At 38.6% G+C, this 27,329-nt stretch overlaps 3 protein-coding genes across 3 annotated transcripts in view; all 3 read right to left on the reverse strand.

Annotated features, from left to right (window-relative positions):
* Positions 1-702: 702 nt before the first annotated feature.
* On the reverse strand, positions 703-14,302 carry LOC126976567 (uncharacterized). Its single transcript, XM_050824952.1, has 8 exons — positions 13,971-14,302; positions 11,856-12,116; positions 10,827-11,005; positions 8,966-9,167; positions 6,787-6,956; positions 5,407-5,632; positions 3,604-3,707; positions 703-2,505 (listed from the first exon to the last, which is right to left on the reverse strand). Exons 1-8 carry the CDS (start codon positions 14,095-14,097, stop codon positions 2,365-2,367), a joined length of 1,410 nt encoding a protein of 469 aa, XP_050680909.1. The 5' UTR covers positions 14,098-14,302; the 3' UTR covers positions 703-2,364.
* A 651-nt stretch (positions 14,303-14,953) lies between these two features.
* Positions 14,954-27,329, reverse strand: part of LOC126976563 (rotatin-like) — a 57,648-nt gene continuing 45,272 nt past the window's right edge. The window contains exons 23-25 of the mRNA XM_050824947.1: positions 18,058-18,166; positions 16,310-16,532; positions 14,954-15,266 (exon numbers count right to left, since the gene is read on the reverse strand). Of these exons, the coding sequence (XP_050680904.1) occupies positions 15,077-15,266; positions 16,310-16,532; positions 18,058-18,166 (522 nt within the window). The 3' untranslated portion in view covers positions 14,954-15,076. The remainder of the gene's footprint in view (positions 15,267-16,309; positions 16,533-18,057; positions 18,167-27,329) is intronic.
* On the reverse strand, positions 23,658-27,014 carry LOC126976566 (cytochrome P450 6a2-like). The gene is made up of 2 exons (XM_050824951.1): positions 25,401-27,014; positions 23,658-24,677 (listed from the first exon to the last, which is right to left on the reverse strand). The coding sequence occupies exons 1-2, from the start codon at positions 26,713-26,715 to the stop codon at positions 24,508-24,510; spliced, it is 1,485 nt and encodes a 494-aa protein (XP_050680908.1). The 5' UTR covers positions 26,716-27,014; the 3' UTR covers positions 23,658-24,507.

The raw sequence follows: 27,329 nt of genomic DNA on the forward strand, positions 1-27,329 counted from the left end.
CAAAATTTTAGCAATTTATGATTTTTGTGCACAAATATGTTACAAAATTTTAAAGATCCCATTGAGTGTCAAGATGGCACGAACTATCTAAAAAGCTATCATTCTTAAGTAGTGCGGTATCTAGTTCTAATCCATAATCTAGTCGTGAAGGATACAACTTCTTCTTGACATCTCTCATGATGATAAAATGTTGTCATTTTTATTCACTGTTAATTCCGCTAAGTTTTGATTTCAATCAATACACGAGGATCCTCAGGAGATGTTCACACGCCAAATATTAACACGAGATTCATTAATCCAAAATGTTTAAGTATCTAATCAAGAATTTAGGTTATTTTTTTATAAGAGTCCACCGAAGGTCTAACAACATCATGTTCCTACTGCCTGCAAGACACACTAACTTCATTCTGATTGATTTTTTTTCTCTTTTTTATGGAAAAGGAGAACAAACGAGCGTACGGGTCACCTGGTGTTAAGTGATGACCGCCTCGCATATTCTCTTTCAACACTAGAGGAATCACAGGAGCCTTGCCGGCCTTTAAGGAAGGTGTTCGTGCTTTTTTTGAAAGTACCCATGTCGTATCGTCTCGTAAACGGGTTTATCTAAATTAAGGCAGTCTATTGGGCTTGGACAATTCTGGAATGTGCCTAATTTTATGAAACTGTACACTTCTCTTTTACATGATAAATAAAACAAAGAACCACATTTAATTATATTATTATTATCAAAATAGCATATCACAATAAGTACATTAAATTCGTGTTTAAATTCATACATTCAATGACTAAAATAAAAAAAACATTGTCGCATAAAAATCTAAATAAGATGGTATACTACACATACACACAACAGTTGACTTACAGACCACCTACGAGTAAGTAGTGATTAAGTATTGCGTGGAACGGCGGTCGTGGAACAACGCGTAAAAATTCATTACATCTAACTGCGGAAACTCTTTCATAGCATGCAACCATACCAATCAAAATAATACATTTAATCGGATGTCCTTTTTATAAATAAATTAAATATAAAATGGCGATAATGACGTACAATAAACAACTAGACTCATAATCACACTCAAAAATTGTCTGAAGCAAAACACTGCGCGTCTATTAGGCAGTTTTCGTTCACCTTTGTTTCGACCGCGCTTTGAATACAGCGCTACGCAATGACAGTGAGTTCAGTGAAAAACTGTCTAACTAACAGCATATACTATAAACTTATAAAGGATGGAGTGTCGTGTTTCAGGTAAGTGCCCCTTTAAAATAACAAAATTGTGGGAAAAACTTCACGTTTTAAATAATTTTGCTGAGTAATTTATTTTAATTGCTAAAATAAAATGTTCTTGCCTCGTATTCGCGTCAGAGTTTCTAATGAGCGTATACAACTGACTTTGAACATAACTGCCACGAAGTAAGGTGTTAATTTGAATGAATGTTTTATAGTTATCTTTATAAGTTAATGTACACGTACATACAACGCCGCTCGGACATTTTTTTACGACCGTTTACTAGGAGATTGGGAGTCTAGTTGTTTATTGTACGTCATCGAATGGCGATGATTTTTTTTATGAGACTCGCATTGCCGTTATTTTGCACACCAGTGTTAATACTTATCGGGCAAATAAATAGCTGATTTCAGGAACTAAGGCATCACCGTCAAAGCGTACTGGTAAAATCGTCATATAATTAGGTTGCTAAACTACTGACATTTGATAATTTTATGAATTAGGCGTTATTTTGCTTAAATTTATAATTATTCTATTGATGTGTGCCTTCTTGAGTGTAAATTCCGGTAAGATTCGTCTTTAATCAGTTCGACACGAGACTCCTGACTTCCTGAGGATGCCTCGTGTAGAGGCGATACACGAACGAATTGATTGAAAACGAATCTTAGCGGAACTTACAGTCAAAAAGGCTCACAACATTTTGAAATACTGACATTGGACATTGTGTGAGTCAATCAGATGTTGTTTCTCCATATAAATAATGTACACCGCGCCCGCTCATTGTATGAATTGTCATAGTATGTAATTAAATGTTATTGGCTGAATTATTTGTATTGCTAATATATAGGTATTTTTATGTCAAATAATGTAGGTTCCGAATAAGTAATCACCAACACATCATATACTAAAACCTTATATCATTTATACTTCTAGATAGCCTATAAAAGCTGTAAAAACGTTGAAAAAATTGGCTTTAGAACTGACCTTCATTTTGAGCAATTCACGTACACTAAAACAAAGTGTCATACAAGTCGCGAGCATACTAAACTAAAGACAATAACTTAAAATGTATTTGACGGTTTAAGGTAATTTGAGGTAGAAAGGCCACTGTAACTACTAGAAACCCAAACATGAGTCAGGTAGTCTGCAGTATGTTGTGTGTATATGTCAGCAGTTCCAACGCTTTGTGGACGCTCGGATCCTTGGACTTCTGCAGCCGATGTAACGTGGAGTGAACTGCTGCTGTCACTCCAGCGCTCCGGAGGACCAGTTTGGCCTGAAAGTTAAACATATCCATTGAAATATAGTTTTTTTTATACCGTCGCATGCAGTTAACATTTCAGATCTTAAGTCTCTTCAATATTTTTTGTTTTTCAAGGAACTTTTTTCCACTTCAAACAAAGCTGTGAAATTACCTTTTTTTTATGAAAATAAGGGACGAGGCGAGCACGAATTTCAGCTGATGGTAACTGATACGCCCTGCTCACGATTATTGAAAAACACAAAAAATCTGAGCGGCACTACAACTGCGCTCGTCTCCTTGAGACATACGATGTCGAGTCTCATTTGCCCAGTAATTTCACTAGCTACGGCACCTTTCAGACCGAAACACAGTAATGCTTACACATTACAGCTTCACGGCAGAAATAGGCGCCGTTGTGGTATCCATAATCTAGCCAGCAAAGCAGCCTCCCACTGGTAAAACTACTAGTGGTAGTTTCCTTGTGCGATGTTTCCGGGACGATAGGACTTGGGTACCTTGAAAAAAGCTTACCGTACCCGCACACCTTCCTTTAAGGCCGGCAACGCTACTGTGAATCCTCTGGTGTTGCAAAAGAATGTGGGCGGCGGTGATCACTTCTCACCAGGTACCACCTGTACGCTCGTTTGTCCTCCTTTTATATAAAAAAAAAGGAAAAAAGAAAATTGTTTGTGAATTAGTCATTATAACAGAATTCCGGGACATCGTTTATAGTAGTTGTAGTTATTTACATAGATTTTGTTTTTGACTTACTCGTATAAGGCATTGAGTATTTCACGTTAGAGGATTTTGTTACTCACTTGCCACTTCTTCTCAGTATAGCTCAACCGTTTCCGGAGTAGTAAATGGTAAAAATAAAAAAAACTTTGATTTCATAATTGTCATTTTCCTTGAACTAGATGAATAAAGTGATTTTGATTTGATTCGACGGGGAACGATATCCAGCAAAAGCGCTATGTTTCACTCGTTTCGCGACACCTACACTTTCGTTTGTTAGCTTACGAGAACGTAATATATAGAAATATAACATATAGAAATATGTGGACCCGGCATCAAAGTGTACATCGTTGCTAATCAAAATGGCGGCAACTCCCAATTTATCTGAACTCTTACCCGGTGGTTGTTGGCAGCCAGAGCCCACACAGCGCGCGCGGCACACACCACTTCTCCCGTCTCTCCTGTCAGGAGAGAACCACACAACAGCTCCAGAATATCCGCTGAAACACAACACACAGTGAATAATATTTCATTGATATACGATGGCTTAATAGAGAAAATCATATTTAATAGAGAAATCGAGATATAATTATAACTATACAAATTACATTTGTAACCACTATTTATGAACGATGGAGGACTCGAACCCGCGACCTTTCGGGTTCCGTCCGTACTGGCTTCCCGTCCATTCGAGCTGCTCTGCGATTCACGCGGTCAAATGGGTCGAGCTGATACTGGGGTGCGCCAGACCAGAGATGACAACAATAATCCATATTTGGCCGGACCTGCGCTAGAATGTGGTCCAGTTTGAAGTGTTGCCGTGATCTCTTTATGATACCCAGTTTCTTCAAAGACAATTTGGCTTTGCCCTCCAGATGACCGCGGAATTGGCAATCGCTCGAGATTTAAAGAGCCAGTATTCCGATACTAGGCGAGGCTGTAAGGGTAGTGTTGTCGAAGAGCTGTGATACGAAAAATGGGGTTTTTTTTAGTGGTAAACGCGCAATTCTGACTCTTTTGGGTGTTAAAATGGATAAGGTTTAATTTACCGCATTCCGCGACCTTCTCAAAAGAGGACTCGATAAAAAACACAAGTTTATCTCGGCAATGGTCGATGATTTCCCGTGAGAGCCCTTGTATACGGCATCACCAGTGCTGTCGTCTACATAGCAATGTATGTAGGAAGTGTCCAACATATCATTCATATGCAGAAGGAACAATGTAGGAGAAACACACAGCCCTGGGAAACTCCAGAATTCACGGGCTTTGGGTTTGAGCAATAGCTGTCGGCAAAGCGGCAAAGACCTTTATGATGTGCCCAGTGAAGAAGCTGGAGTTCTATTTTCATAAACTCTCGGAAAGTCCAAAGGATGGAAGTTTAGAGAGAAGCGCCTTGTGTCATATACGATCAAAGGCCTTTGCTATATTCAACTAAGTGTCAGGCCTTCCCCCTGGCTTTCTATAGCCGCCACCCATCTATGTTTTAGGTATACGTCGCCCATGATATAGAAGATCGCCTGCCGACCGACCATGGCGAAGGATGTCGGTCGTTGACAAACTGGTGACCTTTTTTTTAAAATGTAAATAAGGGACGAGACGAGCAGGACGTTTAGCTGATGGTAATTGATATGCCATGCTCATTACAATGCAGTGCAGCTTATAATTATTGAAAAACCCAAGAATTCTGATTGGCACTATAACTGCACTCCTTCATAAACTGCACTGATACATAATATGTTACGTCTCATTTGCCCCGTAATTTCACTAGCTGCACCCTTCAGACTGAAACACAGTAATGCTTACACATAACTGCTTTACGACAAAAATAGGCGCCGTTGTGGTACCCATAATCTGGTTGGCATCCTGTGCAAAGGAGCCCACTGGTAATACTTCTAGGTATACCAAGAGCTGGCGGTTAATTATGCTGTATATTATTTTGGAGAGCAGGGAGATAATAGCTAAAAAGGCTTGTAGTTTGCCGGATCCGAACTGTCTCCTTTTTTTGGATTGGAGTGACAAGGGCTGACTTCCATGATATAGTTATATTGTAATTCATTGTTTCTTGATAAAGCCTGAACATTGGCTTGACATTTACTATAAATGTGTCTACATATACCTTTAAATCTATTACGTATCTTATGGAGCCTACTAGAATTAGTAACAAAATTAGTTAGGAAGAATAATAAGTTAAAGACATACGTGATTGAAGGAAGGTAGAGCGGTGGTAGTGCGCGGCGTGCGCTATGGCGGGCAGCAGGCGCCGCGGCACGGGGCGCAGACCCGGCGACGACACGGCCGCGAGCAGGGCGGCGGCGCCGTCGGCGTGTCTGGCCAGCCGCTCAGCCAGCCGCATCCACGCCGAGTACGCCAGTGTGGCGGGGTTGCTGCGGGCACGCAGCCGACTCACACACATTACCACCTCGCTCTGTGCAAAAGTTCAAACTCATAAAAATATCTTCTCCAACAAATTCAAATTATGCCTAATTATTCGTATACAATGAACAACTAGACTCTCAATCACCTATTAAAATATCTTAAAACAAATTCGAGCGGCGTTGTAGATACGTATACATTAATTATTAAAACTCATTAAAAGCTCGGACGCGAACACGAGTCGAAAGCATTTTGTTCTAGCAATTGAAATGATTAAAAAGGTCAAATTAGTTATACAATTTTGTAATTTGAAGGGGCACTTATGAGAAAACGACACTACTTTTAATGGGTCTACTATTTTTTGGACATTCGTACACAGAACACTTTGTCATTGCGTGGCGTTGTATGCAAAGCGCGGTCGAAACACAACTGAACAAGAACTCAGCCTAATAAACGCGTAAGTTAAAAACAAAGACGAAATAATATAGAACATGCCACAAATTACACACAGTGACAGTGTTAACTGTCGTGTGTGAACTGTCACTGTCGTCTAAGAAGAAAGGTGTCTTTATGCACACTTTTGCCGTTCCGCTATCAGACTGCGAACTATATGTCCTTGTATGTGTATAGAACCTCAGCATCGCTTATTTCTGTCGTAAAACAGTCACGTGTAAGCATTATTTTGTTTGGCTTAGGAGGCGGCGCCCTCATTACAATGCCGCTCAGAGTTTCGGGTTCAATCAAGAAGCAAAAGTACTTTTTCTCATAAAAAAAGAACTTTTTGTCGCTTTGTTTCCAAATCGATACGAAATATCTTCAAATAAATTACATTACATTAGCTGAAAGGCCAACAATTTCAAGACAAGAATTGTTGCTTTACGAATATATAGATATTACGGGTCCACTGAGTTAGATGGCCAATGCTCTATATATGCATGTTGCATACCGATTTTTTATGACAATAAGGGAAGAGACGTGCAGGACACACAGCTGATGGTAATTGACACGCCCTGCCCAATTACAATGCAGTGCCGCTCAGGATTGAAAAACCCAAAAATTCTAAGCAGCACTTCAATTGCGCTCGTCACCTTCAGACATAAGATGTTAAGTCTCATTTGCCCAGAAATTTCACTAGCGCACTTGTGGTACCCACAATATAACCGGAATCCTGTGCAAAGGAGCCTCAAACTGGTGCTCATACCATACCTTCAGGATGATGGCCCGGCAGTGTTGATGGGAAGCACAGTTGGTGAGCAGACGCAGCGCAAGCGGCAACAGCGGACCAGTCGTCAGGCGAGACGCGTCGCGCGTCACGATCGCACACACCTCGAGCGCCATACTGCGCCCGCTTACACACACGCACATACAACTCCACGCTATAAAATCAAATTTCCAAATCAAAACCCAACTACACTATGCGTCCCAGATAGACCTCACATTTGAGAAATGATAACCCTTCCGCAAGAGTCACAATAAATAATAAAATAATAATAACAAATAAATATTGACACACTTTTATACAAATTATCTTGCCCCAAACTAGGCATAGCTTGTACCAACTGTACCCATACGTCCGGGGTACAAGTAAACGATATATTTAATACAATAAATAAACATACACAAAAACATATAAACATCCGTGTTCCAAAATGTTTGCACCTACCGGGATTCGAACCCGGGACCTCTAGCTCAGTAGGCAGGGTCACCAAACACTGGGCTATATGGGTAGTCTATAATAGAAGGAATATTGTGGAATAGACAAACGTTAACTTAATGTCGGCCGCCACACTTAACTTTAATATGCCTGATCAACAAAATATTTCCAACTGATATATTATGTAGACGGGGTTGGTAATTAAAAACAAACAATTCTTATAATCATTTATCACTGTATTTGGACAGAGTTTCCACATAGATTTCACAATAAGTAATCGAAGAAACTGGGCGTCTTAAATAGAGCACAGCAATACTTCAAGCCGGCCCACATTGTAGGGCTCTACAAAGCGCAGGTCCGGCCACATATGGAGTATTGCTGTCATCTCTGGTCTGGCGCACCCCAGTATCAGCGCGATCCATTTGACCGCGTGCAACGCAGAGCAGCTCGAATTGTCGGGGACCCGGGGGTGCTCTGTGAACGGCTGGATCACTTGGCGTTGCGTAGAGACGTCGCTTCATTGTGTGTCCTCTACCGTATTTCTCATGGGGAGTGTTCCGAAGAGCTGTTTCACCTGATTCCTGCCGCCAGAATCCACCTTCGCAAGACACGCCACAAGTTAGGATATCATCCCCAAAGGCCGGCAAAGCTCCTGTGATTCCTCTGGTGTTACAAGAGAATGTTGGCGGCGTCGATCACTTCAGATCACACCAGGTGACCTGTACGCTCGTTTGTCCTCCTTTTCCTTAAAATATATGATAACACATATTGGGAATGGAGCGGCTATTTAATAATTCACTAAAAGCCACCGCCTGCAACTTTATAAGGCGCAAATTCGGCCTCACATGGAGTACTGTTCTCACCTCTGGGCGGGTGCACCCCAGTGCCAGCTTCTTCCATTTGACCGCATACAACGAAGAGCGGCTCGAATCATCGACGATCAAGTCATCTCCGATCGGCTTGATTCTCTAGCATTGCGAAGAGTTGTGGGTTCTCTCTGCATCTTCTACCGCATTTATCACGGGGAGTGCTCAGAGGAGCTGTTCGGGTTGATTCCAGCGGCCGAAATCCACCACCGGACATTACGTGCAAAGTACCATCCGCATCACGTAGACGTCTGGCATTCCACAACCGCGCGTTTTCTTCCCTCGCACAGCCACTTTGTGGAATCAACTACCGGCAGCGGTCTTCCCGAACAGATACGACTTAGGGACCTTCAAGAAAAAAGCATACTCCCACCTTAAAGGCCGGCAACGCATTTCTTGACACACATGTTGTTGCGGATGTCCATGGGCGGTTGCCTTACCTCTCACCAAAAAAAAAAAAAGATAATAATAATAATAAATTTTATATACACCCATACTTTAAATTCTCTATTAAAGTTTCTGAAACAGTTAGGTTATTGCCAACATTAAAACACCCAATGTTCTAATATTTCGAATCCCCGCCATTTTTCTTCGATATTTTTATTGTATGGTTTACAAAAAAAGAGCGATAGAAACCGGCTAAGTTTCTTGCGCCCATTCTTCTCATGTCTGAGGCATACTTTTTCAAATAGTAGGTAGTTATTTTTAATAAAAATATTTGAATTTGAATTTACTAAAACTAACGGTTGTTTTAAATAGTTTACAATCAATTCAAAAACATGATGCAGGCACTTCTGCCAGCGTTTTATTTTAAACGGACCAGTAAAAACTGGTTTGTCAGTCTCTATTTCCGTAACAAACTTACCTTTAGGACACTCATTAGTGAACGTAAGTAACAGCTTAACAAGTGCTTCCCTCAATTGTTCGGTCATCATACACCAAGGCCACAACTTGTTGAGAGATACTGCGATGTTTTCATCGGCGAAGCTCTCCTTAGCGGGTAAGCAATCCAACATTGTGGTATTTATAATAGTCAGTATCCAATAGAGGTTCCGTAGAATGGGCTCCTGGAAAAATATAAAATACAATACTGGATAAAAAAAACTAGTTAATTAACACTTCGGTGTTATAATAATTAACTTATAAGTTAGTAAAATAAAAAGTAAGATAAGACAAAGACTTACGGCCTTACCAATAAACTTGGTATGAGAATAAGAAAGAACATGCAAAATGTTGTCTATATCGCTGGCAACACTGTCAATACAATGATAATTCTGAAGTTTTCCGAATGTCAGGCAGCCTTGCCAATAAAAGCGGGAAACGAATAAAACAATCTTAAGAAAAATTTGCAAACATTTAGCATATTCTTGATTTGTTCTCACTTATAACTTTATACCGAATTTATTTGTAAGGCCGTAAGTCCACAAGTAAGGCTGTTTTACCAATGGGAGGCACCTTTGCACAGGACACCGGCTAGATTATAGGTACCACACCGGCGCCTAATTGTGCCGTGAAGCAGTAATGTGGAAGCATTACTATGTTTCGGTCTGAAGGTTGCCGTAGCTAGTGAATTTACTGGGCAATTGAGACTTAACATCTTATGTCGCAAGGTGACGAGGTAGTAGTGCCACTAAGAATTTTTGGGTTTTTCATGAATCCTGTGGCTCAATCCAGTGACAGTGCACTGTAACGGGCAGGACGTATTAATTACCACCAGCTGAACGTCCTGCTCGTCTCGCCCCTTATTATCATTATAAAAAACAACCTCTATACGTACGTACCTATATACTGTATAAAGATCCTAACAGGCCGATAATACGTACGCGTTAACTAGTGATTTATTAATCAAACTACTAAGGACCTAATGTCGAGCGCGGCGGGCTGTTTACAACTTGTCAGTCAAAATTGGTTACAGTAACTACAGTTTCGCATACCTTTTCTATCTTGCTGTGTCTCCGTCAGTGATGTTCTCTCTCGCACGTATTGTTTGTATATACGCTAGAATATTGTTAGTCTCATGGAGGACATAGCTATTTAAATAACAGGATATTGGGTTCAGGCAAAGCCCTATCGGTTTATGGCACGCGTCCAAATTTCATTGAATTTGACGAAAAAAGTTTCCTTACTGTCGCGGTTCATATGACATACTGGATTACATTTAATATCTTTACAAAGATGGAAATACGTCTGATACCATGCTGTGTTAATTTCGAATTGAATTAATTTCAATTCGAAATTAACACAGCGACGCACGATTTACATACAAGAAACTCAATGGGCACACTGAACAAATTCAATCAATAAAGTATGCTACTATGGCTGTAATTAGTAATATACATAATAAATTAATTTGTAAGGTGCTGCATCCAATATAGGAATCGTGTTTAAAGAATATCAAATATTTTACAAAACGTAATAAAGAATAAAGTGTATAAATATAAATTATTCTATATTGGATGCAATAACTTGCAGAAATTGAATTCATTGTTTGTGTAAGGACGCTTGATGAACATGATGGTCGTGATTACCGTCATAATTAGCAATCGCATCCAACAAATACAATGATATATTAACTATAACAGGTCGACCTGGCACCACAAGCAGCACCCGTTTACGTGTTGACGCATGGACCAGCTATCGTTCCCTTATAATACCTATATAATTACATATTTGAGGGAAGGAGACATCCCGTCGTAGGCTTACTGTTGAAACTATATAGGACTTACATGATTGGCATTTCGTATGACGTCGGCCGGTTTGCCGTGCAGAGACAGTTTATCCCGCACTGCTTGTAGCGTATTGAGCAGGATCTGCGGGAAGTGTCGGTGTACTGCGTACAGGCGGCAGCGGGGACTGAGTGCCAGCAATGAAGATATACACGCGGACACTGAACACCACGCCTCTTCTAAAATATAAAAAAAATTATCATGTAAATTTGTTGAGACACATACATTACATGGTTGCTGTAAAAATACACATACATTCGACGACCTATATATCCCAGTGGTAACTGACCCTGACTACTGAGCTAGAGGTCCCGGGTTCGAATCCCGGCAAGCATATATAGTATGTATATGGATGTTTGTTTCCGAGTCATGGAGGGTTTATATGTATTTATTTATGTTTAAATAATTATAAAAAATTGTGTAAAAGTGTGTCAATAAAGCCTTGTTTTAGGCCAGTATAAAGAGACTTTATATTTGTTGTTTTTCCAAAAAAGAAACATTTTTGGTATCACCTATTTTGACAACACTTCCCTAAAAGCCTCGTCTAGTATCGGAATGCTGTGTCGTTATATCTCGACCGGTTGCCAATTCCGCGACCATATAGATGGCATCATAAATAGAGCACGGCAATACTTCAAGGGGCCATATATGGACCCACATACGGAGTATTGCTGTCATGTCTGATCTGGCGCACCCCAGTATCAGCTCAAACCATTTGACCGCGTGCAACGCAGATCTGCTCGAATTGGCGGTAATCCAGTGCACTGTGAACGGCAGGTCACTTGACGTTGTGTAGAGACGTCACTTCATTGTGTGTCTCCTACCGCATTTATCACGGGGACTGTTCCGAAGAGCTCTTTAATCTGATTCCTGCCGCCGAATTCCACCTTCGCACGACGCGCCACTTATTAGGATATCATCCTCACCATTTGGATGTGTGGCGTTCCTCCACAGTGCGATATTCAAGGATTTTCTTTTTCTCATACGTACAACCAAGGTGTGGAATGATAATGATCAAATACAACTTACCTTCGCTTTCCAAATACTTCTTGCTGCTCGACAATTCCTTGTACAGTTCAATAAGTATTCGACACAGGTCTTCCACAATATATTCGGGCTGGCAATCATTGTGTGTCCTGTCACCCGCAGATAACTTATTGTTAGGCGTCTCGTTCAGCGGTAGTTTTAAATTGTCGATAAATTCAACGTACGAATCCCGTTTTGACCGCTCTTTGTGTGATATTGATTGAGACAATTGTGTGAGCAAAAGTAGCGCTGCCGTCTTCAGTTCTGCACACAATTAAATTGAAATTCAAACATTTTATTCAAAATGGGATATAATATTACTCATTGAAAGTCAAAAACCACCACCCATTCGAAAAAGTATGCCTCAGACCTGAGAAGAAGGAACGCAAGATCCTCAGCGGGCTTTTTTTTTCATAAAAAATATGGTTACAATGTAATATGTCGTGCAATAAAATTATTCATAGAGTTTTAACATGACTGTTTTAAGATCAACTTTTCGGTTTTTTTTACAAGGTTTAAAGCACTTAAAAATAACTGATATTTAATTAGTATATTATATATTTTGCGTAGTGCCTGCAAAATACAAAATAATAAAGAATTAGAATGATATTAATTTTTTATCTTGGTAGAGTTTCGTTTTACTCGGCTTGAATAGGGAAAGTTTTTTACTACACCACTGGCCTAAACACAGACGTAGAAATTTGCAATAGTGCCTTAATATACAAATAGAAAGACTGCTAAAGTAATAAATGCATTACAAAAACAAATTTCAAAAGTCAGAATTGAGAAACATCAGCGTAAGGGAAATATGATGTAAATTGGTATTGACGATAAACACCCACAGCATTACGTTTTATTTATGGAGGAGCCAAACGAACTTACACATGGGTAATCTGATGGTATACTATCACCGCAGCCTCTTACTATCTTGCAACAACAGAGGGAACACAAGAGAAACCCGAAAACACATTGGTAAGTGGCGGGCGCAGATGGAACGTGGGGTGTGTAGAGCTGTGGTGAGTCAACGAGTCTTCCAAGTGCGTCACAAACGCTCGCAAAATTCGTACATAATTCTATCACTTTATTTAATATAATTTAATTCTGACTGTTGGTTCTTATGTAAAATCATGTACATGTTTTACCCACAAGAACTCTACACAGTTTAGTATTTATTCCATATTCAAATTGAAGTATTACAATTTAAAATAAACAAAAAAATAGTCTATAGTAGTAGTCGTTTAACATGTAAAATCATCATAAATCTAACAGTATAACCGTAAGTTATACAGGGTGGTCCACCCAAACCGGTCAGTATGGGGATTTCAGAATATATAAGAGATAGAAGAATATCTTCTAAGGAACCACGATATAGATTTTAGAGAAAACAAAAACTGCATTTATAGATTTTCAAAAAAAATCATACACGACTCGGGAATCGAACCCGGTCATTTTGGAAAAAAAATACATTTTTGTTTTATTGCCATATTGATAGTGTATTTGTGATTTTTTTTGAAAATCTATGAATGCAGTTTTTCTCTAAAATCGATATCGTGGTTCCTTTGAAGATATTCTTCTATCTCTTATATATTTTGAAATCCCCATACTGACCGGTTTGGGTGGGCCACCCTGTATATAGATAACCTAGAAGAAATCGCTAAATAGCGATAAGGCCTAGTTGTGCTACTAAAACTTTTATGTACAAATTTTATAATTTAAATTTTTTAGTGCAATAAAGTATTTTCATTCATTCAATCAAGTCATCTAACGGCCGTTCCCAATACACTATCTACAGATAGAGATAAATTACTACCTTCTACTATCAGTAATTAGCTGTCAATATTGTGAAGCTGTCCCAATATACCCGATAAGTCATTCTTTTCGCCAGTTCACTGTTGCAATTTCGATACAAACTTCTATCCCTGATAAGTTATACGTCGTCCCATTGACAGACAGCGTGAACGGATAAGATGAGTTACCGTCGGTAATTTTATTGGGACAGAAAAGCTAACGTTAGTTACGAATTTTTATCTCAATTAGGCCACAACCAGAGATAGACTGAATATTGGGAATGGCCGTAAGAGTAGTAACGAAGACTTAAAATAAATTAAAGAACGGAACCTTCGTCACTACTCTCCAAGCATTGCAATAGCAGCTCAAATAATGACACTGAATTATTCTTTTTCATCTCCCAGCAGAGCGTATCGCTGGCGGTCTTGTCGACGATCAGCGACGCAATCAGAGTCATAGCGTGCGCGCGAGCCCGCACCGGCGACGTGACCGCATCTGCACACACAATTACACATTAAGCGGGGTTCACACAGGGTCAGTAACTGACTTCGATTTCGAGACAAGTCAGCGCTGACCCGAAAAATAACCAATGTAAACTGATTTGAAGTCAGTTCAGCGGCGGGAAGTCAGGGCTGACTTCAATATTCGCAGACAAATATTTTGAGGTAAAAACCCCATTTACACGGAGTTTTTACCTCAAAATATTCAGCGCTGGGTCAGTGACTGTCACTGTGTTGTGGGTTGACGTCGCGTTGCGTAGACACTAAAATGTCTCGTATGTTAAGCGAATGACTTCACAAACGTGTTCTCACCGTACTTACCAAGACTACTGACTCCGCGTAAACGAATGAAGTCATGGATGGCGGCAGTGTCGGCGCCGATACTGACTTGTGCACTGACCCTGTGTAAGCCCGGCTTTAACCCCGGAGTTACACGACGTTGATTGTAAACAGCGCGATAAGTTTTATCTCAAATATTTGCTGTAACCGTTATCAATTTGATTAAATACCTCTATTATTCAATAACATAATATTTATATTTTATTATACGAGTAACAACGATTATACAATATCATTTCATTTTATATAATCAAGAGCTTTAGTAACAAAATCTTCAGGTATTGTTGCACTATGTTAACCGATTTCTATCTTTTTTCAAGGTAGAAAATTATTAAGGATATTTTGATCTCCGTTCTACACAAAAAACAAAACAATACAATTGAGCATGAAATATAGTCTTGCTCTATATTCATAGTGATAACATGCACAATACACAAAATTATAAATTATTGTATATAACTAACTGAATCTGGTAAATTTTGCTTTGATTGTCAATAGCAATGAATTAGCCGACTTAAGCGGAATAAGCGTTACATACTGAGCGTTACAGCTCAGTCTCATTCAATACACACAAACAACATCTAGAGACGTTTCAACTTAAAAAAAAAGAAGTAAAATACCATTATTAAGAGGTGTGAGCGTGAGTAGTAAATGGTAGAGACAATCTTTCGTAGAGGCAAGGAGAGTTCGCACGCATTTGTGCGTCGCCGCGCCGCTCAGGCAGCGACACGCGCTGGCACAGACGAGACTCGCTTGAGATATATCAGCCGCTGATCGTGTGGCACATCTGAAAGTGTGTTTTTCTCGTGTTTTTATATTTAAAAAAGAAGGATATAACTATATAAGTGATGTGGCGCAAAACAATTAAAATACAGCAATACACTGTTCGGCTAGATTCCAGCGGCCGAATACCACCACCGGACATTACGCGCAAAGTATCACGCGCATCAGGTTGAAATTGCCTTGCCTCGCACAGCCACTTTGTGGAATCAATTACGGGCTGCGGTTTTCCCGAACCGATACGACTTAGGGACCTTCAAGAAAGGAGCATATTGCCACTTTAAAGGCCGGCAACGCATCTCTTGACACCTGATGTTGCGGATGTCTATTGGCGGTTGCCTCACCTCTCCCCATCCCGTGAGCCTCTTGCCCGTTTGCCCCCTCTTATATAAAAAACACACACACGATCTTAAACCGATAACTTCTTATAAGCCGATGAACGTCAGCTGCACGCACGAAAAACTGTCACTTTCCGCCTGAGCCAAGCGTGCAAGTGAGAGCGAGGAACTAGCGTTAGGGAGGCACGATCGGCCTAAGCGTTGCGTCGAATGCAGTAATAATAGGTTATGTTACAATTTTGAATAAAAAACTTAATAATTTTTAGTTAGTTATACGATGTTTTATATGAGTCATATTTGACTCTCATTGACTCATATAAAACATTGAATAAGATGTTTTCTTATGAGGTTATTACTCAAAATTATCGTCCGTAAGCGTCAGCTTTACAGACTGCAATCTTTTTTATGAAAAATAGTAACGATAACAGCGAGACTTTCATCTGATGATCGCTCAGTATTCTTGATTCAATTCAAAATACTGAACGGCATCGCAATTATTGCGCACTTCACTTTCATACATAAGATGTTAAGTCTCATTTGTAATTTCAATAGCTACGGCGCCCTTCAGATAGAAACACAATAATGCTCACACATTACTGCATCACGGCGCCGCTATGGTTCCCACCTAGGCGGGATCCTATGCATAATATCGTATTACTATAATTCACAAAATGTACATTTTCGATTAATATCAAAATACTGTTAAATTTACCTAAACAGAAGTCTGAAGAGTCCCTGTTCATTCCACGCCTGAACGGGACAGTTCTTAAACAAGACGAGATTAGAGAACACGTCCGCTATGGACGCTACGAGGTCCGCAGTGGGCGGGGCTCTGACTACGGCATGGTGAGGTGTAACGTTCACGTCATTGCATTTCTGCGCGCGTACTTCCAACTCCTCCGTGCGCTCCAACAATGTTACTGGCACATTTGGTTCTGTAATATAAACAAGGATTAAAAACAAACATGGTGGTAACAAAAAGCGCGTACAACTTCCTTGAATGCTGGCGACGTCTTTGAAATTGCTGCACGCTCGCTCTTCTCCGTATTCCATTTAAAACAAATCATAGACTTGAAATATACTAGCAGAGACGAACAGGCCTTCCTTAAAGGCCGGCAACGCTCCGGTGATCACTTAACACCGGGTGACCCGTATGCTCGTGTCCACCTTTTTCCGTAAAAAAGGACAAAGCGTGATAGAGAGAAGAACATCTCTAAAGGTGACACAGCGAAATAGAAAAGGAAAGCGAATCTACTGTGACCGATTTTGAAAACTTGTAAACAGTCAACCCCACAGGATGGACAGATGATCTGGTCAAGATCGCCGGAATACGTTCGATGAGGATATCGATCACCATAGAGATCTTTGGGGGAGGCCTTTATTCAGCAGTGGCCGTCTTCCGGCTGATACGATGTTGATGATGACGATAAAATAATCTCCTTGACATTAGCTTTTTAGAATTTTCAACATTAAACCTCTACGTGACGCACACATTGACAAACCAAAATTACATAGAAAAAAGTAAATTCTATGGCTAAGTAATAAATTGGTTCAAAAAATAAGACAATTATTCAGCATTCTATCATTCGAATTATGGGTGAAGCTAACACTAGAAGCAATTGAACTTCGCGCAAGACTTCCATAAACGTATAGTGCAACGGAGAGCTGCTCGATTAGGTCATTTGATGGTTTTAACGGTCTGATTCATGAATTATTTTTATATCATCAGACTGTACAATGCTCTCGAGCCTGACGTAAGACTGTAGAGTACATTATTGAGTATTTGGAAACGGTCTTTTGTGTTTATTTAAGAAAATTTATTGAATAAGGTATTATTTTGCGATAATACATAATTATTTAAAATGTTTCAATTATTATCTTAATATTAATCTGCTATGTTTTGTTTGTCACAAGCACGTATGCTCTCGTTCCAGGGATCAGCATGTCAACAACTTCTAAGGATACCTGGTGTAGGGGAGTATCAAATTGGTCTCAGCAGGGTTAACGTTCGGTGGAGAGTTCATCGGAAGCCAAATGTTTGGTGGAGAAAAGGTGCACCATTCTGCGTGTAGACTAACAAAACTTGGCAGAATTAACACAATAGATATTAATTTATTACATTTGACACTCCACAAATTACGATATAATCCCCACCATCTGGATGTCTGGCGTTCCTCCACAGTGCGATTTTATGGAACTTTCTTCCACGTACAACAAAGTTGTGGAATGATCCTTGTGCTGTGTTTCCGGAACGAAACGCTTGGGTACCTTAAAAAAAAGGTCGTATTTTCTTAAAGGCCGGCATCGTTCCAGTGATTCCTCTGGTGTTGCAAGAGGATGTGGGCGGCGGTGATCACTTAACATCAGGTGACCCGTACGCTAGTTTGTCCTCCTCTTCCATAAAAAATTTGCTTTTAGTGTGCTTGTGTTAAAAAAAAAATATTTATATTAAAAACATACCGATTATCAAATTGTAGGTCTTGTTATTACAGAAATCGACGAGCACTTGTAAACATTCTTCAACGAAATTATTTTCTTCGATAGCTCCAAGTACTTCTGCCTCGAGTACCTGTGATACGAGAATAATTTTACCTCAAGGGTTATTTCTTTAAACAAAATGACTCAACGTATGGATTACTTGAAATAATAGTATTTTCTTTGATTAACACGAATGTTACACATTTAAATAAAACACTTTAAATAAAGATTACGCAGATTTCTGCGTAGTAGTAACATTTTTATTTAAGTTAATCCGACGTTTCAGACCTTTCACGGCGTCTCGTCTAGATCTGAAATCGAGATAATAATAATAATAATAATAATAAATCTTTATTTGTTGCAAAGAAAAAATACAATTTTGCTTAAAATTACCCTCGACCCCCAAACTAGGACAGCCCGTGACATGGGGGTCAGTCTCTTCCCAGTTGTGCATTGTAAAATGTCAATAACAAACATCAACATATTTTAAGGTCTAACAATGGAAGTTATGCAACAAATTATGATCACAGAAACTATTTTATATATAATTTAGGGCGTGTATTGTGTGTTTGTGTGTGTATGTGTTTGTGTGTGTATGTGTGTGTGTATATGTGTGTGTGTATGTGTGTGTGTGTGTGTATGTGTGTGTGTGTGTATGTGTGTGTGTGTGTGTGTGTGTGTGTGTGTGAGTATGTTTTTAGCTTTTTATTTTTCAAATGCTATACCTGGTTTAAGTAGTGGTTATCGAATAAGATTTTCAGTAGCTTCGTAATTTAGGTTTCTTAACATGTTCTTAAGTTTATGTCTAAGTTCATATATATTACAATGCATAATTTTAAGTTTTGTATTAATATTTTTGAAAAGATATCGTCCCAAATAGTTATATTGGCGTTGTGCAAATGAACTTTTTGTTCGGGGAATGTGTATTACAGGTCGACGTCGGGGAGTACTGTCCAGTGGTGGGATTCGGTGCATCCGATGGTAACGTGTAACGCTTCTGTCTATATACAGCTGACGTACCGTAAGAAGTTCAGTGATTTTGTATAGTTCCTCGGTAGAGAATCTACGAGGTTTACCGAGCATCACCTTTATGATAGCTCTTTGCGCTCTTTCTACCTCAATAAGGTGTGAGGAGGCTGCTCCACCCCATGCAGATATGCAATAGATCAGTAGGGATTGACATAGTGCTTTATAAACCTGTATTATCAATTTGGTGTCAGCAACGTCACGGAGGTTTCTAAATACGGGGATTAGCCTCCTGACTCTATTAGCAAGTGCTGTGATGTGGGGATGCCACTTTAGGTTTTCGTCAATGACAACTCCCAAGTACTTCATGGTTACTTCTTTACCGAGTACTTCACAGGAGCAGTCATTAGGAGTGACTTCTAATTTGTTACAGGGAAACGTGTGTAACTTAAGTTTGAAATTAGAAGGGGGCTGGGTGACTCGCGTTATGCTAAAGCAAATGTACTTGGTTTTTTGAGCATTTATGGTGAGTAGATTATTTTCCAATGTTTTTGTGATCCTGCTAAGTCCAATTTCAGCTGTTGTGCGGGTCTCATTCCACGTTCTCCCATGAAATATTATGGCAGTGTCATCGGCAAAGGCAATAAGTTGGGCATTATCTAGTCTTATGTTGCAAATTTCATTAGCGTATACTAAAAAAAGCGTCGGTCCCAACGTGCTATCTTGTGGAATGCCGTGTGTCACATTTAGGTTCTTGCTCAAATATTCTGCTACTTTTACTTTTTGCGTCCTTCCTAATAGGTAGTTATTAAACCAGTCAAGTGCGATTCCTCGTATACCAAGGCCTTCCATTTTTCGGAGTAGGAGAGGTATGGACACGGTATCAAACGCTTTCTTGAGGTCAAGAAATACTCCCAGGCATTTGTTTCTTTGGTCCATGTGCTTGGTGACAGTATTGGAAAAGGAGATCACAGCATCTTCTGTAGATTTTTTAGCCCTGAAACCATATTGGTTACTTGCTATCAGGTTATGTTGTTCAAGGTAGCGTATTAGTCTTGAATTAACCACCTTTTCCAATACCTTACTCAAGGCTCTTAGTAGTGAGATGGGCCTGTAGTTTGAGATGGACAGCTTATCACCACTCTTATAAATTGGAACAACTATCGCTTGCTTGAATAATGATGGGAAAGTACCTGTCATCATACTGAGGTTACAAAGATGATCAATAGGATAGATCTGGAAAGGTCTTGAAACGTCGGATTAACTAAAATAAAATTGTAACTTTTACGAAAAAATCAAATGTAAAAACAATTACAATTACACGCATTTTAATCCTTTAAAAGTGTTTTATTTAAATACTTGAAATAATAAAAATATACTTCTTATAAATGTGTGCGTAGGTACACATTCATGTCAGCTGTAACTTTTATTATTAGCAATCTGCCCGGGCTACGCACGGAATCTATACTGCAGAAAAAGAAGTGATAAGTGGGAAGAATTTTCTGTTTTCCAAGTGCCTTTTGCGTTACACAAAGAAATAATAAGTTTCTCTGGCGTCGGGGCTTGTTTATCAGAGCTTTCCTCCTCTTTAAGGGCCTTTCTCAAAATTCCTTAATAATAAAAAATTTTTGTATTATAAACGAAACACGAATTGACATATTGTTTCATCTTTTTCGTCAGTCATTCAAAATCGAATGTTATATTTTTTTTTAAGTGATATCCCTCATTTCTGTGATTAAATCGAGTCCCGCATCGTCCATGAATCTTGATTTGATATAACATAATATATTTAATACCTTTATCAAGAATTAACAAGTTTTTGAACTTGTTGACTAGCTTTTTGAATGTTTGGGTTGCACTGACCTCTACTTTATACCAATGGATTGGCGACTGTCAAAGTGCTTTTGAGCCTGTTTGATATTCGCCATTTTGGCGCTGTTGGCCATAAAAAAACACGGAAAACGAACGAAATTAATTCAAAATGCAAAAATTCTTCAGAGTATTATACGTTCCTTTGCCAGCCATTTGCATTTAATGTCAAAATTAGTTTTCTGGACACGGCACAAAAAATTTGCTGTCAAACATTTCATGTCAGTGTTGGGTTTTTAGGTAGGTGTTTACCTTTGATATTTTATACATCAGAATGATAGATTGAAAAAGACAATTATAATCTATAATCTCCATTTATAGTCCAAGTAACAAGGAGATCTTATTCGCATATAAGAACTCATTGTTATACGGTTGGCGGTAAAGATAAAGAAAATAATTTAAAAGATTTAAATGTCGGAATTGAGAAAACAAACGAAAGGGAATCGTGCGTTGAAGTAAGAACGGTCAGCATCCGGCCTAATATTTAATACAAAGATTAAGGATTGGTCTCCGCTGCGCTCCCACCAGATACCGGAGGCGAAGTCATAAAGTGCGGCATGTAATACTACGCCCAAGTGGGTGTACTCGAGCCAATCTCAAAAAAGTGTGTCATAATTGAAACTAAAATGCCGGGTTGCGAATTAAGACTTTGTAAAAGTAATATACTTAAAAAAATAAGAAAGCCACTGGGACCAGATATCATCAGTAAGTATTTTGTATTTTATTGATTTCAATGTAAAATAACACGAAGCCTATGTTACAAAATTTGAAAGATGCTTTTGAGTGTCAAGATGCCACGCACACAAGCATCTAATAGTTGCCTTAATAAAAACGCTATTATTCTTAGGTAATCTAACATTTAATATAATATCACAAAGTTATTACTTTTCATTAAAATTAGTAAAGGATAATAAAATATGATACACGAGATATAATGCCATGAGTGAAAAAAGCAGCTCACACGTTACAAAACTATCATATTTTGGATATAAATCTTCGGTAAAATATTGTCTAACAGATACTAAAAACGGCATAAAAATACATTGGATGATTGAAGAGTTAGCGGATAAACAGACTGACAGAAACATTGATATTATTATTTATATCTACACGAACAATGCATCGTTACTATATTACGTACCTAGTATTCACAGCCACATTCGATAATTAGCAACTCCGTTACAATGGAAGACATTTTTACAGCTTCGGAGCTAGATAATGGATATTGAATAGATTTACATAGATTATTTTATCCCATCACTATTATCGATTACTATCGATTGCTAAGCTGTTATACTTGTCAGTAAGGCTACTTTATTTATATTTAAGCGCAATATGTTTCATAACATTTTTGTTACGAAATTGTAATACAAAATATTATTGATAGTAAGTCCAGGCGAGGTTTAGAGTTTATTTATAAATCAATTATTTCAAGGTTTTATTAGAAATTCTCTGCTGTTTATCTTCTCTCTACTGGACTACAGATGATTAGTGCCTGAGCAATCACAGACACAGCACAGAATTGTACAACATTAATTGATAATCACACAGTATAAACTCTCAGAACGCCATTTGACTTCGAAGCAGTCAGTAGTGTATTATAATAATTATTACTATGTATCCCACCTTACACCTTAGGGAGATGGGAATGGCTGAAAACCAGCGCTGCATGAAAATATTATTTCAAGCAGCATAAGCTGAGCCTACTCCCTAATGTATGTTTTGTAATAAGCTGATATTGTATACTTAAATTAAGTTCAAGGCAATAAATTTTATTATTATTATTATGCCAACAAGAAGTCAACAGATGGTAAAACTTTTTTGTACATAGGTACTTTGTTTATTACATTGAAACAATAAATAAATAAATTTAAAGAAAATAAATAATAACTTTTATGACTTGACTTTTTATAGAGGAATGGTGAGTGAAAGAGGTGGTCGAACCCAGGCACATACGAATTAAGAGTACCTTCCAAAAACAACTAAACTTGAGTATATTTTGATCGTCTTAATTATTCCTAATCGTTTTATTTAATCGTAATTTTTTATTTGATCATCTGATTTGTTTGGTCATATTTGATCGTATTTTATTTGATCATAATATTTTTATGTGGTCATTTTATTGTATCGTTCTTATTTGTTAGTCATTTTTTATCTGTTTATCTTTTCAATCGTTCTTACGATCGTTATTTTTAGGAACCCGTAGCCAAATGGCAAAACTCGGAACCCTTATAGATTCGTCATGTGTGTCTGTCTGTCCGTCAATATGTCAGAGCCACTTTTTTCCGAAACAATAAGTGGGTGTGTGTGTGACGATGTGTGTATGTGTGCGTTTGTGTGAGTAAGATAGTTCTTATACTTTTGGAAACAAGTGGCTGTGCTATACACGGACAGACAGACAGACATGACGAATCTAAAAGGGTTCCGTTTTTTGCCATTTGGCTACGGAACCCTAAAAACTAAAAAGCAGAAATGTATTCCGCCGCAACAATATATTGTACAAGTGCCATTGACCTTTATTACGTAGGTTGCATTAGAATGCTGGCTAAACATGTCTACAATTTTTTTTTCTGCAATTACAGAACTTTCTTGCTAAATTGCCAAAAACAATGATTCATGTTAAAGGGAGCCCTACGGAACCCTTCCGTATTCGGAGGTTGACTGGTTACACCCGGTATATAAAATAAATTTCTACATAACATTTGGCAATTATATTTAACATCAAAAGTAAAATAAAAATACTGGCATTTGATACATTATTTATTATAGGTAAATAATTAATTAACATACACTTACTCAGCTTTCCATAGACGGAAAAAGAGTGGTATAAGTAATTAAGAACAACATAGTTTAACAACCAGTTATATCTATAGAGATAAAGATAAGTACAGTTTGAATATAATATATAATTCATAACACTTCACCAGAGACACAATAACATTATTGGAGAGCGTAGCGTTTAATATGAAAACATTAACAATTCAACTATGACTTTCATAACAGCATAATATTGAGTTTATACACTTTATTAGCAGTTCCGAATTTATACTAAAGTTCCGTTAGAATTCCGCGATGATCACATTATTAAATAAAATATATTTTTAATGCATCAAATGGCGTGTAATTATAACATGATACGGATATACACAGTCACAGTCAGTTTCAATGCAGGCTTTATTTATAATGTAAGGGACGAGACGAGCAGGACGTTCAGCTGACGGTGATTGATACGCCCTGCCCATTACAATACAGTGCCGCTCAGGATTCTTGAGAAACCCAAAAATTCTGAGCGGCACTACAATAGCGCTCGGCATCTTGAGATATAAGATGTTAAGTCTCACTAGCTACGGCGCCCTTTAGACCGAAACACATGCTTACACATTACTGTTTCACGACAGAAATAGGCGCCGTTGTGGTACCGATAATCTAGCCGGCATCCTGTGCAAAGGAGCCTCTCACTGGTAAACGTTACGCTTACGATAGCTCTCACATTATTATTTCATACAGTCATAAGTACATTCTTAATTTATAAATAACATATTCAACAATACTGTTAGTACACACTATGATACAGTTATAGGTATATTTAATCCGACATCAGTCTTGTATTGGTCTAAAGCTAAGCCAAATTCCTCCCTTATTCTTCAGCATCACACTACGGGGATCGTACTGAATGCTTGCTGTGGTTTTGGAGCAGGGTTCTACCGTGAAATGGCTGAGTATCGCTGCGAGACCAGCAGACACTGTCAATTGTCCAAAACGGGCACCTACAACAAAATCGAATTGTTAATAAAAAGCAAAACTAATATACATTTAACAAAGTCTTATTTAACACTTTTTTAATTTTATATTGCAAAGTATACCAAACTAGGTGGAGCCAAGTGCGCTTCGCTTCACCTAAAACATCTACCACTATACATTGGTCATTGAATGGTCATTTCGTCACCCTTTAATTCAATTTTCAAGTTTTAAGTGAACATACAAACTCTTATACATTCTTTTTTATATTAATATATCATTTTTCAATTATAAGAATTTCTATTCAGAAGTTATAGGTACCTATGCCTTAAAGAATTTATTATGAAAACTAACACATAATTTTAGACAATTGACAATAATTAATCTTTGGGTTTTTTATCTAAAAAAAAAAACAACTTAACAATGATGAACAAAAATCATTACAATTAGGTTTATATTGTGAAACAGATAAGTATGTTAATAGTGTCGCGTTTGATAATGAGGGTTACTTGTATCAAACAGTGCGGAAACGATAAAAGCAACGATGAATTTAACTCAAATTTTTAAGGAGAGAATCATCCTAGGTATGTTCTTATCGATAGAAATATTTTCGATTTAATATCTGATAACTTGTCAAGATAGAGATATCTTATAACACGTAAATAAGATTGTGTGCTAAAGTATCGCATAATAATATACATATATGCAAATTTCAACAGAAAATAATAAAACAAATATAAATGTATATTTACCTGGACAACTTCTCGGGCCGTCTCCAAAAGCTAAGAAAGCCTGAGGGTTTGAGTCGTCGCTAAATCTATCCGGGTCAAACTTGTCAGGTTCCGGAAAATATTTAGGGTCCCTCTGTATACAATGGATTGGTACAAGAACTGCGTCTTTCAGCCTCATGCTGAGATCGGTACCTGCCAAGGTACACGGCTGAGTACAAAGTCGGCTGGTCAAAGGCGTCGGTGGATGCAGCCTCAAGGTTTCCAATACACTCTGGAGAACGAGCCGCATAGCTATAATAGCTTCATAGTTCAATCCATTGTAACGTTCTAAGCATTCTAACACTTCAACCCGGAGTTTGTTTTGTAAGAGGGGGTCCTTCGCGAGCTCATACAAACAAAACGACAACGTAGTCGCTGACGTCTCCAATCCCGCCAGCATAAAAATAAAGGAGTTCGACGTTATCAAGGCGTCAGTCATGTTAAACTCTTTTTCAGTTTTTTGCACATTGAGCATTAATTGCAGGAAATCGTGCCGCTGAACGCCCGTTGTTCGTCTCGTCGTCAGCACCTGATTTATAATATCGGTGAAGAATATTTCAACATCCGTCGAGTATGTTCTGAGATTCAAAAATTTGAAGAGTCTTGGGAAGAACGCGCGACAGTATCTTTTAAGAATTGTTGTGCGGTCTGTCTTGAACATTTTTTGGGACATTATCAAAAACGGTGACTGAGGATTTTTCAATGACCCCGGGTCGACACCGAAGGCGCAGCTGCCTATAACGTCAGTGGTGAAGCGATTCATCAAGTTTGGAACGTTAACATCCTCTTTTGACTCGAGCTGCAATACATTTTTCAAGCCTTTTGCGCATTCCGCAATTAAAGGGAACATTGCTTTCATTTTCGCGGAAGAAAACGTCGGGGTGACTATATGCCTCATCGTTTTCCATTCAGCACCACTCATATTCGCCAAATTGCGCAATAAAGGCTCCCTCTTTGTGTCCGTTGACACTGATATTCGATCACTGAAGTACTGAAACTCCGTTGACAGTACACTTTTCACAATATCCAAGTCCACAAGGAACAGCGTCGGACGCCGCGCCTGAAAGATACCGACGTATTTTTCATCTTTGTAGCACTCGTAGAAATATTGTAACATGCTCGTGTAGCTGCGTCTCATGGTGAGAGTGGCGCCAAAGTTGCCGAATATCGGGCAAGGCTCTCTGTACGGCACTTTCCTGTGCAGCCAGTGTTTCCTTCCATTTGTCGTGTAGTGGAAGACCGTTAACAGCAGCAGAAGACACAAGACGATCGTCAACAGTATCACAAACACAAACATGATTGAATACGAAGCGTAATAACTTTTAATTCTATGTTAAAATATTCCGGCGACGCACTTGGTAGAGTTGATCGGCGCGTAAACAAAACAACGCCAGGCGCGTGCCGGTTCGTTGCGATCGGCTAGTGCGTAGTGTGTACACAAAGAGCGCCCCACGGTGTCGAGAGCCGGCCATCGAGTGAACAGTATCGCTTACACTCTACGCAGTGTGTATCGGCGGCAGATAAGCTCAGCGGCGTGGCTAGAGCCTCAAGGTCACTACCTGACGTACGGTGCCCGTGACTCGAATGCAAAGCCTCATATTAAGGCTTTCTAGCTTCAACTATTTCATTGTTACAACTTGAGATTTAACTATAAGCCGCGATAACGATTTGAATAATCAGTAATTGTAAATCCAAAGGTATAATCGATTGTAATCTCATAATACATTTTCTGTGAATTGCAGATGATAAAATTCTTGTGTGTTAGAAAATTGTGTACATTTTATTTATACATTGCTTTAAAGGTGGATGATATTTTTTAATACTTAGAACAGCTCAAAATTTTATTTTGTTGAATTTCAAAATCAACGCTATAGCTTTTGACATACGACTGGATTACAGGCGATCAAGCCC

The sequence above is a fragment of the Leptidea sinapis genome, chromosome 41 (genome assembly GCF_905404315.1).
Source record: "Leptidea sinapis chromosome 41, ilLepSina1.1, whole genome shotgun sequence".
Taxonomy (NCBI): domain Eukaryota; kingdom Metazoa; phylum Arthropoda; class Insecta; order Lepidoptera; family Pieridae; genus Leptidea; species Leptidea sinapis.